At 30.2% G+C, this 13,878-nt stretch overlaps 1 protein-coding gene across 4 annotated transcripts in view; it reads right to left on the bottom strand.

The window, feature by feature from the left end:
- The window catches only part of alpha-Man-IIa (alpha-mannosidase 2), an 84,080-nt gene that overhangs the window by 23,492 nt on the left and 46,710 nt on the right, over positions 1-13,878 (bottom strand). For all 4 annotated transcript variants that reach the window (XM_043046189.3, XM_016073131.4, XM_071188374.2 and 1 more), the window contains exons 7-10: positions 12,373-12,559; positions 11,098-11,275; positions 8,116-8,318; positions 3,868-4,056 (exon numbers count right to left, since the gene is read on the bottom strand). In XM_043046189.3, coding sequence (XP_042902123.1) covers positions 3,868-4,056; positions 8,116-8,318; positions 11,098-11,275; positions 12,373-12,559 — 757 coding nt within the window. The remainder of the gene's footprint in view (positions 1-3,867; positions 4,057-8,115; positions 8,319-11,097; positions 11,276-12,372; positions 12,560-13,878) is intronic.

Below are 13,878 nucleotides of genomic sequence, written 5' to 3'. Positions count from 1 at the left end.
ATACAAAAATTGCTACTTTAGTTTGAAAAATTACATAATCAGGAACTGTTGGGAAAATTATTTTTCATTAGATAAGAATTTTGCATTTTATAGCATAAATAACAGCAACACTATTTTTTAAATTTTGGATTTTGATCCTGAGTTAATTAAGTCTTTTTCAAAATAAATAAATAAAAATTGAATAATTTCTTAAGTGATTGCTTTCGTTTGCTATATATTTTATGTTTGCTATATTTAGTCGTTGGCCCATCTTCAAACATCTAGTGACAAATCCTACTTTTTCTTCTTTGAAAGCACAGAATCTAAGTTTTAAATATATTCTCTTCCAGTTTCGCTGATGTTGTAACACCTACATATGCTAATAATCGTCGATATAAAAGCAGTCACCTTTATTGTAACTAATTCAAGAAAAAAAATTACTTATTATAATAATCGCTATATCATTCTTAAAATTGCGTGAATACAAATTGCGATCCGGGATATCAAAATCGAGTATAAGAATCGAGATATTATCAGATTCCGGGCTTGAGACTTTTAAAAGACTTGCTTCAAGCAGCGACGTCTGAATTATGAAAATACGAGATATCTGGCGGGTGGGTAAAAATGAGGAAAATCTTACCTTCTGCGCGTAAAAATGGAGAAAATAGCTAAAATAAGTACAAACGCGGAAGGGTTGGTAAATATGTAGTTTGAATTTTCTGTTTAACTTCGAAAATCAGAAAAAATATATTTATTTCATTTCAATAGCTGAATTTTCTGAAAAAATGGAATATTTATTAAAAAAAAATTAAATTTTTTAAGAATTGGAGTTTTTGATAATAAGGCTGAAATTCGAGAGACAAAAGTGAAAAAAGCGGAAATCCGCTAAAAAACGGAAAAATCTCATCCCTAAATACTAGATTGTTACAGGGTTCCCACTCAATTTTTAAAAAAAATTCAAAGACTTTCAAGGACCTAAAATCAAATTTTTCAAGGACCTATTCAGTATTATTGTTATATGCTAAAGTACATGTCAACCAGATTTTTCAATGACGTACAAGCAGAAGTAGTATATTTTTAAATCACAGTGCTTACTTCAGAACAAAACAATTATTCATTAAACTTATCAGGTAATAATACAAATGGTTGATAGCTACATTGCTGTTTCAAATCACTTTGAAAAATTCCAATTGACATAGGATACTAGCCAACATTTAAAAACTAGCATCAGTGAAACTTTTCATGAAAACTTTAATGAAGTGAATTAGAATTAATGAAACTGAATGGATGTAAAATGCATAGTACATTAAACAAGCATAGTAAATAATTCATGAAGTTTGAGTAATTGCACAGTTATTAAAATATAAATACTTTGTTTTAATATGCTAGATCAAATTTTAGGTTACATGAAATGTATTTAATTAGATAAATTATCAAAAGATATCCATTTAACATATCTGTTTCAATTTTAATATTAAATGTTCTATTTTGTTACTTCAGAATATCAGTAATGTATTTGAACATAATAAAATCTATTGCAGAACAAATTTTACAGATAACTAACTTAGACTTACTGAGCTTAATTTTCTTTAAAATATATCCATAAAATGTGAAGCGTGATTTTAAAATTTTGTGAATATGCGTAATTTTCACTAAGCATAATTTTTAAATAGCATTTATATGAATCTAGATATACTATATGTTAATCAAAATTATAAGAAAAGTGAAGTAAATCTCGAAGATTGCGTAAATCACTTATCACAATTTGTGATTTGTAAATTGAATTGCGGTGTATGTTTCTTAAATCAGAATAATATGAATAGCAAATGATACAAAATGCACACTAACAAGACATATTTCACAATGTGAGATACATAAATCACTTTAATGTGAATTCTGTTGCGTGATTAGCTAACAGTTTTCATGTGAATAGTGATCTTTATGATGCAAATTGCAATTTCTGATTCGAAAGGTCCTTAATATAGAACAGCTACGTGTGATTCTTAAATCATTTTGATGAGAATTGTGGGTGGTAATTCTTAAATCTCTCTTTTGTGAATCGCAATGTGTGATTTGTAAACTTTTTATTAAAATTACATCCATCATTTGCTCTCTCGAGCATGAGAAGTCTTGCAGTTCAATATAGCAAAGAAATATCTCCAGGGGCGGAGAGTGTCTTGAAACTAAAAGAATTGTGGGCCTCCTGGAGGGCAGAGCAGCTCCATAGATGCCCACCATTCATATAAGCCCTATTTGCACATAGAGTACAGTTAGGAGAGTCAGAAAGACTCAGAAATAACTTTAATTGAAATCATGATGTGTGATTGATAAATCACTTAATGTGAATCATGATGTGTGATTTATGAAATACCTTAATATGAATTCTGATAAGTAATTTGAAAATCACTTTAAAGTAATATTCGATGTGATTCATTAACCCCTTCAGTTAAACCTCAATTCGTAGAACATTTTATATGAATTCTGATCCGTAAATCAAGATCAGTTTAATGTGAATCACGATGTTTATTCATAATCAATGAAACCTGTAGAACTAAATTTGATTTATTAGGCTTAAAAACTAAATGTAAAAATTTGATTATAAATGATAAAAAATTAACTACCCTTCATACATAAATTGAAAGAACAAATAGGATAACAATATTAACCTATGGTAATAATGAAGTTAACACATTGAACATATTTCTGAATCAATTAAACACTATATATCATTCGAAAACTATGCTTCAAAACCTAAAATTTGCTAGAAATTTCAGTCTTCAAAACAGAGAGATAAACAATAATCTGGTCTGAAAGATCTAGGAGAGAAAAGTTTTGCATCTTCTTTTTCCCCTTTTCACTTCAAGCATTAAAAATTGCATCAATCAAAATTTCTATAATTTCCCTTTGAATTTATTCATTATTTTTTTACCACTTTTTTTGTAAGAAAAATTAGTGGTATTTTAATTCCTAAAGAATCAAGTACTTTTCAAGTACTCTATGGCAGAATTCAAGGACTTTTCATGGCCCTGATTTTTTTTCAAGCAAATTCAAGGACTTTCAAGGTTTTTCAAGTACCGTGGGAACCCTATGTTACAACTTTCTATGGAAAATATGCTTTCTGTTATAAATTTTAACTTTAATACACAGGAATACTGTGATATTTGTTCTCAATAAATGTCTTGTAAAGTTTTTATCTATTTGAAGAATATTGAGCAGCAACTCAACATATATTAATGTTTGAAAACAAGTGATTTATGACATTCTTTACTTCTCTCAAAATTTTTTTAAAAAAACTTCAGTTTAATGCTAATCAATATTTAATACAATAATTGCTTACATAATATTTTTCTCAAGAGCTACTTAAAGCTTCTTTTTTGGAATAGTAGTCAGTTTGATAGTCAGCTAGCTTTTGACGCTACTTAAGAAAAAAAATGGTGCATATTTACACCATTGACAAAATCAATTGACAAACCATTTAATTGAACACTAGTTTTTCATGGTATTTGTTTAATTTTAATTTTATTTACAGAACTTGCAACCTTAATTCATCATTAACACATATGATTAATCTCAAGTGGAATAATTATGCATTTTCAAAAAGTCAAATTTGTTAATAAGCCATTTCAAATTAAAAAACTAGCATATTTTGAAAACTTCTCAACAAAATAACAATATATTATGGATGTCTACAGAACCCATTAAAAATAGCAGAAAAATAGAATTAGTGAAAAATATGTCATTGTTTATAAAAAAATATTTAATAAAATGGTGCGTTTAAGCACTTTGAGCTGAAAATGGGTTAAAACAATTGTTTAAAATTTTCAGGAACATTTAATACAATATTAGTAGGCATGCATATTTTTGTGAAATCCTCTGCCAAATACTTACTTAGAAGCATAATCCATAACCACATGATCCTTGGATGTTCCAGTGATGGCATCATGGTGTTGAAAAAGGCTAAGAGTTCTTCTGGATGATATTAAATCTCCCATCAACATAGCAATATAAGGAAGTATAGATGATATTGTTTGTTTCTCTATTTTAGCCATCATTATACTAAATAATATTTCTGCACCCCTACAATGACAATATTGGAAATTAATAAAAAATCAGTATAGAAAAGAGAAAAAAAAAACCTCTTTTTAACATTATAATAAAAGTGATACAACTAATGAACAGGGTGGTAAAAAAGGTAATGTTTGAGAAAAGTGCAATAGATGGATTTAGGAAAGGACAATAAGATATGTGTTGGTCATCATGGCATCCGTCCTACATTGGCAACCCAAGGCTTACACATTTATGGTACAATTTTTATATTCACTAATATAATCCTTCAACCACAAAACTGCTACAACATTGATAAAATAATTATGTAAAAACAACTACAAAAAAACAATAAATTTTAACAGATGCCTATGCTGCTGTACAAATGAACAATCAACATAAGCTACAGTTTTACAAACTCTATATTTAATAAGCTATTATGGCTTGTGAATTTCAAATTTGAGATATGACTTTTTGAAGCGTTTGATTTTTGACAATTGCGATTTGAAGTTGTTTGTTGAATTATTTTAAAGTTACTTATCATTTTTCCGGCCTCTTTCAAATTGCATTCCATCATATTTCATGTTGTTAAATGACAGTTTTTCGTCAGTAATTCATTGTTTTATCTGGTCGTCTCCCTATCGCTCTTTAAATTCCGATATATTTAATACGATGTTATAAGAATCTTCGAAATTGAGTATATATTAAGGGTTGGCACTTTACATTCCATCGTAACTTTGTGTTGTTAGATTATAGTATTTTCAGTTGTAATAAATCATTTTTTCAGCTCCTTCCTAATGGTTTTTCTAACTATGATATTTTTAATACATTGTTACAACAAACAAATTTTTAATTTCAGTCACCATGTTTTAACACGTTCAAATAATACAAATTTTGCTCCAAATCTACATCATTTTCTGATAGTTTTTTTTACCATTTGTTTTTACATAGTCTGACATTCTTTATAAGAAATTATTGCAAGTCATATCAGGAGAGAAGGAAACTTGGCGTAAAGGTTTACCCCTTTAAGTCCTAGCAGATTGTCTCAATGTGGTAAGGGGGTATACCTGGGCGGAGTAGGTGAAGTATGTCAGGAGCGTATTCTCCTGGTAGGGGCACCCAAGGCATGAAGGTCACTCCATTATGCTCAGCTAAAATCTGCAAGCACAGGAGCTAAGTCAGTCCTGATCCTCAGAAGCTGTCCACCACTTACTTCAGCCATGAGTCATGATTCTTCTGTAGTACATGCTGCATCACACATTGTGCAGAATAATCAGGGGTGGGATGGAGCTTTAGGCAAAGGATCTTCTTCGAAAAGTAAACAACAGTCTCCAAAATATTGCTGAAAGCCATAATCTTTGTTTTAACGTTTCAAAGTCAACTTGCAGTTTTTTGCTCCAAATCATCAGTTATATAATTACCATCGTGATATTGTGATGAGTGGACAGATATAATAAATATAATAAACATCCAAAGTATCTAGGATATATTCTTGACCCAGAGATACTGAGTAACTGATAGAGAAGAGTAAAAAGAGATTGAATATGCTTAAATATATAACAGGCAATATTTAAGGGATGCTGATGCTGCCAAACTCAGAGCAACCTATACCTCTATGATCAATCCTTTAATTAAGTTTCCAATTACATTCTTTAATTAAGCTTTCCAATTTACTTTTGTGCTGCAATCACCAACTTGACAAAACTAGAGAGAGTACAGCTGAGTGCTGTGAGAGTTATTACTGGTATGAAAAGTTCTTCCTCACAGATCTGGTACTTTATGAATCTGACTTGCAGTCCTTGAGTTTGAGGAGAAGCACGGGCCTTGCTCAGTATTTTAACAAATTTTATAGCTATGATGATCATAATAGGACCTCTGTCTTCCTCAGGACAGGGTAAACAATCAGAGGCTGAAGAGAGATAGTCAATTTTACAGATTGCACTGGATGGACTTGTTGCACCCAGATATCGAGGAACACAGCTTAAGAATATTCATTAATCCATTGAGGGTCTGCCCGGTTTACATTTTCAGATCGAATTGGGTGCTCGGACCAATAAACAACACAATTTACCTGAATACCTCTTTTAGTTTTTTCTTGAGATCATAAACCAAATTAGAACATCAGCTATCCAGGTTTATATGGATGGCAACAGAGACGACAACTATGCCTGTGGCAGTGGTTTTTTCATTAATTCATCATCTCACACTGTGCAAATCTAATTTTAAAAAAAACAACAGATTTTTGCTCTGTCTTTAGAGCTGAATTAAATGCAATAAAAGAGGCACTTGCAGCCCTGATTCCAGAAACATCTGGGGATATTTGAATCTTGACAAACACACATTATGCCATTCAGCATTTGAGCAACTGGACTACAGTGGGTGACAGAACCCCTGTCATGATTCTTAAAGACCTCAAGGCGCTTCCACAACAACACAGGATATATTTTTAGTTGATTTCTTCACATATGGGCCTTCAGGGCAATGAAACTGCTGACACTCTTGCACAAAAACTGGACCTCTGGCTTATCAACTTCAAGTGTCGAGCTAACCTTTTCAGAATTAAGCTCTAAAACTAAGATTGCAAATCAGAAAATATGTAGGACTCCTTCAACCCACTTCTGGTATTCTGGGAAAACTCCTTGTTATTTCCTCAAGATTGGGAGTTATAGAGCTGTCCAGAGCTCTATCAGCGGGTTTATGAGTGGACAAATAGGGAGCCTTACATATATTGATGGACAGAAATATTATCATGTGTGCACCAAGTGCACGTCAATGCAGGCTTCCCCAGAACCTCACCACTGAGTGGTGCTTTTGCACGAGGACCTTATAACTAAACCTCTTACTGTATATGTCTTTTTGAGGATTCACAACTTCTTGGATATAGTCTAGTTTGTATCTAGACCCTTAGGAATAAGTCACAACAGAAAACTTACTCTCTCCCGTAGAAAGTAGGAGAAGTGAAGGAACTTGTCGTGATAAGGGTTTAATAAAGTCTGAAGTAGTCGGTTCAATTTGTAGTCTTTTACTTCAAGTCCGCAACTCCGTATTTTACAATTAATTTCTGTAACAACTACAGAAATTCAGCAGGAAGGACAAATCCAGTGTTTTTATCAGTATGTAATAAAGTTAAAGGTAGTCATTCTGATATTTTAAACAAAAATATCTAGCAGATTCCTTTTTTTAAACAAAAGTTTTAATATTGTTACTAATCAAATATTAATCTCAAATTAGATATTTAAATTTTTGATTTAATAAAAAGATACTTGATTTAAAATTAAATTTTACATTACAATATAAGGATAGAAAATTTTTTAAGAAAATATATAATTGTAAAAAAAAAATTCATTGCGGAAAACCATTATAAGAGGAGCTAAATATCATTACCGTATCTCACTGCACATCATATAAATGTCTTTACAACAAAGAGACTGTATAGTGGAATATTTACGAATTAGGAAACTGTTACAAATGATACTTACATTCAGGTGCATATTTTTTAATTAGCTTAGTCAAATAAATTTAGTTCTGAAATTCATAAATTAAAACATAACTTATTCATTTATTAGTATAGATTTTTTAATAGTTACAATTATTTCCTGAATATAGTTCAGTCAAACATAGACTCAAATGTGATCAATTAAATTTGTAATAAATTATAATTTAAATAATTTTCATAAGATCCTGCAGGACACAAATTTTTACTAACATGAGTTGGAATTGAGTCAATTTATTGGACTCAGACTCCATAGTCCTGAATTAATCTATTGACAACTATTAGAGCACTTAACCTCATTTATATTTTATTTTGTTACATATTGATTAATTCAGATATTTTATGTGCTCTTGTCAGCTACATGATAATGACAGGGAAAGTTTTATTTAAAGGCCTATGTTTTCAACGCGATGGCGATTTTTTTCTTTTTAAACCTGAACACTAATTTTCAAAAAGGAAAGAAATATTTTTTAAAATTTTTGATGAGTTTTGTAAGCAAGTGTCAACAAAGTTGCTTAGAAAGAGAAGAATAATTGAGACAAAGTTCAAGATCGGAGAAAAGATTTTGTAAAATCTAAAAGTCTATAGTCTGGAGTTACCTTAAGTGAGCCTCCAATGATCTATCCATGTTTTTGTAAAATGGCCTGGATGTAAAATATCCACTCCAGTAGTGATCATCACGATCAGCATAAGTAAAAAAATCACCAGTAAGAGAAGGGAAATTAGAAGGCATATTTCTATGATCTGTACCGCTGTCTTCTCGTAGCGCAGAGAAGTAATCTTCTAATGTCCCAAACTTTAGCTGTAAAAAGCATCAAAATGTATTACAGATCTAATAAAAATTAATTACAATAAGTATTATAAATATCAAGATATAGAAAATAAATTAAAATGCCATGTTGGTAAAAAAAAAAAAAACATTTGACAAGCAATACAATAAAACAAGGAAAATCTATTATTTAAATTGCATCCTAGTCTGAATGCAATAGAATATTTTCATAATTTTCTATTGCATTAAGACTAGGACATATTGACAGTATGTGCAAAACAAAGCAAACAACTTTATGATCCAATGACGGTATTTTCTAAAGAATTTAACATAAAAACTTTTCACTTATTTATAGACTTCAAGGCTGCTTATGATAACATCAAGAGGGATAAGTTGCATAAGGCAATGAATGAGTTCGGTATACATGCAAAATTTGTTTATCTCACCGGCACTATACTCAATACTGTGAGATGCAGGATTAAAATTCAAAATCAAAACCATCTTTTTGAACCCTTTGTAACTGAAAGAGGCTTGCATCAGGGTGATTCCCTTGCTTGCCTACTTTTTAACTTTGCTTTGGAGAAGTGTATCCGAGATAGTGGATTGGATCGAAGAGGCACTCTCTGGAATAGGTCTCATCAAGTTTTGGCCAATTCAAGAAATGAGATGCTGGCAAACAAGATACAACTTTGAGCTTTATTGTCTCTATAAGCAACCCCAAATTACACAAATAATCTGCGGTAATAGGCTGAGATAGCTCCCAGAGGTAAATTCCCTACTAGATGGCTCAACAATATCGAAAATGGTCTGAAAACCCTAAAGAATAAAAATTGGGAGTTGCCATGGATAGGAGGTGCTGGCATGTGTCAACTCTTGAGGCAACCAAGACCTGCAAGGGGCTGTTGCAAAGAAGATGGCATTTTCAGGAACTAGGATTTAATTTTTATAGATAGATGGTTCAAACTTAAATATGTTAATTTGTGCAGATGATATTTTAAATTATAAATTTAGACAAAAAATAACTTGCTCTGAATAAACATATATTTTTTAACAGATTTGGATTTTTAACTCACAAAATAAGGGGATAGTCACAGCGTGAAATATGGTCCCAATAGATGCAATATGAAACAGTTTCTGAGTGATAAAATGAAGATTTTAATAGAACTTTCTTAAGCTTAAATCTGCCTTTAGAACTAAGTAGCAGGCCTTATGTAAAAAAATTTCACACAACTGGTATGCAAAAATGTCACTCTTCTGGCATTTGCTAAGAAAGAAGACTGACTAAATTGCCAGCATCATTTAAGTGAGTTATCTTTTTCTTGTAAAGTGAAAGCAAGCATGATTTTTTTTAGATTTTTAAGGCACTTTTAGTTTTTAAGAATTTGTGATTTGAAAATGTCAAGTTTTTAGAGAACCACCTAGCTGTAAAAAAAATGCAGACTTGGGAGAGCAGGAATGATGGAGAGGACACTTATTAATATTGATTACTCATTCAAATTTGTTAGAAATACCGGGAAGAGATGGTGTTTGCTCGGTATAATATGGTATCACTGAAATTTTCTTGACTGTCAAATTCACCATGGCTGAACATCTGAATCAAAATAATTTATAATCAAAATCTACAAAAAAGTAGAGCTCCTGAACCCAGTGGCAATGTTTCACAGTTATTTCTAAGAAATAATCTATTCAAAGAAGTGGTATAACAATATTAGGTCATTTTTCTTAAAATTACTATATTACTAAAAATGGGGTGCAACATAGATCTACCTGCTAGAGGTGCACCCTGGTAACGCTTTTTTGCGATCTACAACTCTGGCTAGTTCCTTGTATATAATGCAATCAAGAGAAGCCTTGTGTGTGTTGCAGTGGAAAGCTGGTGGTCTGTCAAGCCCAAGAGAGCGGAACTTGTGCAGATGCTTAACATGCATAATATATAGATGTATTTACAATCATAGAGGCAAACTTCACTAATGATAAACTAAGATATTTCTCATTTAAGGGATTCTTACTCTATACCCTCCCTAAGTCGAGACAAGTGGAGAATGGAATCCCAGTCGGGGTCAAAACTGATCCAATTGCTGATATCCATATCATTAATGACATAGAAAACTCCTACAATAAAAGCAAAGTCATTGAACTAAATGTTTGGAAAATCGGAAAACTTTAAAAAAATTTCGCTACCTACAACCCACCTAATAATAAACCAGATTTCTTTTATCTTTATTCTTTGAGTCGAGCTGTCTTTCTGAGGAAATTTAACGCCCATTCACCAATATGGGGATATAATAACACTAACGAAGCTGGAAGGAGAGTGGACGACCTTCTGAATTCAAGCACTTTTGAATTAATCTATAGTCACAGTGATTCTCATACATATCTACATAATGGAACGTGCACCTCGCCTGATCTTCTACTGGTCACCTCAGATATTGGCGAACACATAAGATGTTTTGTCATTGACCGCTCAGATTCTGGTCCCCGCCAAGTCACAGCAGAACTTTAACCTTATTATATCAAATTTAAATTAAAATAGTTTCACTTATTCAATACAGATTTCAAATTAAAATTCAAAAACATGTAAATTTACTTTACTAAATCTTATAGCATATTTATACTCAAAATGTTGCGAAAAATGGAGAAAATACTGTCATATTTCCTATAGATAGTATATCTTCTGTTAGTAGACTTGATTGTTTATCAAAATCTTCAGATTAGGATGGGCTAATATTAAAAGCAGACACTGTACAAGATGTATAGTATTTCACATAAACATATTACAGGACAATACTAAAAAAATAAAGAAAGTATGTACTTCTGCATGCCAGTCTTCCCGACTATTGATATAATCAAAAAGTTTTTGGTAATTATTGAATTGTTGATCCCATTCAGCAGCTTTATCAAATCTAAAATCATCCCCAAGTTGAATCATAACTACATTGCTTCGAAATAGCTGAGCCTTTTTTCTATATTGGTCAAGAAGAACAGTTGCCCTATTAAAACAAAAAAATTTTGAGTAAGTTGCAAAATTATCTATAAAATTGTAACAAAGAAAAACTGAATGGCAAACATGTAGTGATATCTTATTGAATATAAAAATAATTTTAAAAAAATTTTGAAGATCTAGTAATAAAGGTAAGTAATTTGATTAGAAAATAATGCATAATTTTATTAGCAAAAAATGTTTAAGTATCAGTTAATAGGATTGCTTCAAAATCAAATGTAAAGAAAATATAAAAAAAATAAATTAAGCAAATGAATTAAATTTCTGATTTTTAAGTTTTAAACTGTAAGAGTTAGATTTGCTTAATACAAGAATAGAAATAAGTCACTTTCTCAAAGGTGACATTTTTACTGGTTTTTAATATTGTTTCTAAAAAAGTACTTTACAAGTACCTGGAATTTCAGCAATAAAACCATTACTTTTAAATATCTCCCACATGGACAATTGGATATTTCACAAATAATTTAATTATGTAAAACATTTAGAATTTGACTAATCTTAATCTCCCATTAAAAGAGGACAAATTCCCTTTTTTCAATTCTCACTTATTAATTATAATTTGATAAAATAATGGAATTTTCAAAGTGATAAAAAAACCACATTTACTAACATATTATGCAACATAATAGATAATTTAACATAAAAAAATATACCAATTGTTTTATTTTCCATTTATGTTTCTCTAAAATATTGCAAGAAAAAAAATATAACTGCTCAGTGGCTTTAAAAATACTGGAACTAAATTGTGCTAAGATTTCTATGATACACTTTATTTCCTGTAAAATAATTTTTTTGATACCAGAAAGAGGCAAGTTAAAAGCTCAGAAAAAGCCGGAACCAACACTAAGCGTGATAAGTTTTTCAGTTTATTTAACCAATTTAAAAACAAAGTTCTGAAATTTCTAAAACTTTTAGCCCTTTAGTCATTTCTACAACAAGACATCTAGAATATTCTAGAATTCTACAACAAGACATATGATAGAATATTCAACAAAATCATAATTTTAGAAATGAAACATTACAAAAACATGTTTAAAATAAGGAATAAATTAAATGAAATTAAAAATTAATCTAAATTTAAATTACCTGTCAGCCACATTTTTTTCAGTAATTGCTGCAGGAGGAACTCTCCATGGACAGTTAACTTTATTCCCTGGCAGACGTTTAAAATCAAACTGACAGCATACTTTTGGATCAGGACCACATGTGTGGGGAATATCATAACTATAAAAAGGCATAGTATGGCATAATATGTCCATTGTGTGGTTTAGATCTGGAAATCAACAGCATATACATATGTGATTTGTCATAGTTACATATTTAATGTCCCAATCAATAAAACAAACATTTTCAGAAAAAATATGCATTTAAAAACATTGCATCACAGTAAAGTTCAACACCCAATGCATAAAATAGATACCCTATGTATAAAATAGGCTCAAATAAAACAAATCTATGAAGAACAAAAATTAAAATGACATTTTGAGTGTCATTAATCTAATGCCCTGTTTGTACTGACCTAACCACTGCGCTAAATTGTGGCTTAGACAAAAGCATTTTTTAATGAGCCACTCATTTAAACATTACAGAAATAATAGGGAAACAATGAGAAAATCTTGCTAAATTTAAGATTTTCAGCAATTACTCTTTTTCAAATAACATCACTATTTCCTTCAAAAATATTTAAATATCACAAATAAAAAATAATTTCAAAAGAGATAAAATAGTTACCTACATTGTCACTTATATTTGATAAATTTTTTTTAAATTTTCTATATCTTTTTTTTTTTTTACTCAAAAACATTTATTTCTTTAAAAGACAAAACAGTCGCAGTGATAATCTTTGTAAATCATACATGTTTCAGGAAGGTTTGTTTTCTCTTCAATATATACACATCAATAGAACTTGTTATGAACTATGCATTAAACAGAAAACCAATTTATATTTTTCTTTATTGCCAAAGTAAATAGATTCTACTTCTTTTGTCAGCCTATGAAGATATATACCAACACAGTTACCTATTTAGTAACTAATTATTATTTTTGAACATTTGCTTAATTTTATACAGGGTTCTATTGAACCTAGTGAACAAATTTACGATGTTAAGGTTGCAAGTATTTTTAGACTTTAACTTCAATAAGGTTTCAAAATATAAAATGCTTGCACTTAAAAAAAACTTTACTTTTTTTAAAAAATAAAATGTTTAAAACCTTTAAAATTTATTAACTTGATTCAATTCAACTATTTTCAGTTGATAAAATAAAAAATAATAATTAGTAACTAAATAAATAAGAATATTGCATTAATAAACCTCCTTGTACGTTAAAAGGAACTTTTTTTTCTTGAAAGAGTGATTTAATTTTAAAACTGTTCTATAAAACTAAATTTTAAAGGAAGTTTTGAAATATCAGGAAAACACACTCCTAGCGTAGCCAAATTTTTAAACAAAAAATAAGCACTTTCCTTTTTAGCAGTTTCCAAGCACTCAAAGAATATTTTTGAGCACTTAAAAAAAATATCCTAATGAGGCAGGGAGGGCAAGTTTTTGACAATTGATGGTTTTATCCTAATTTTAAACGTCACGTCAAAAA

Source organism: Parasteatoda tepidariorum, chromosome 12, assembly GCF_982258835.1.
Source record: "Parasteatoda tepidariorum strain Cologne lab strain chromosome 12, Ptep-v5.0, whole genome shotgun sequence".
NCBI lineage: Eukaryota > Metazoa > Arthropoda > Arachnida > Araneae > Theridiidae > Parasteatoda > Parasteatoda tepidariorum.
Note: the sequence above shows the minus strand (reverse complement) of the source record. Positions and strands in the feature narration are given on the sequence as shown.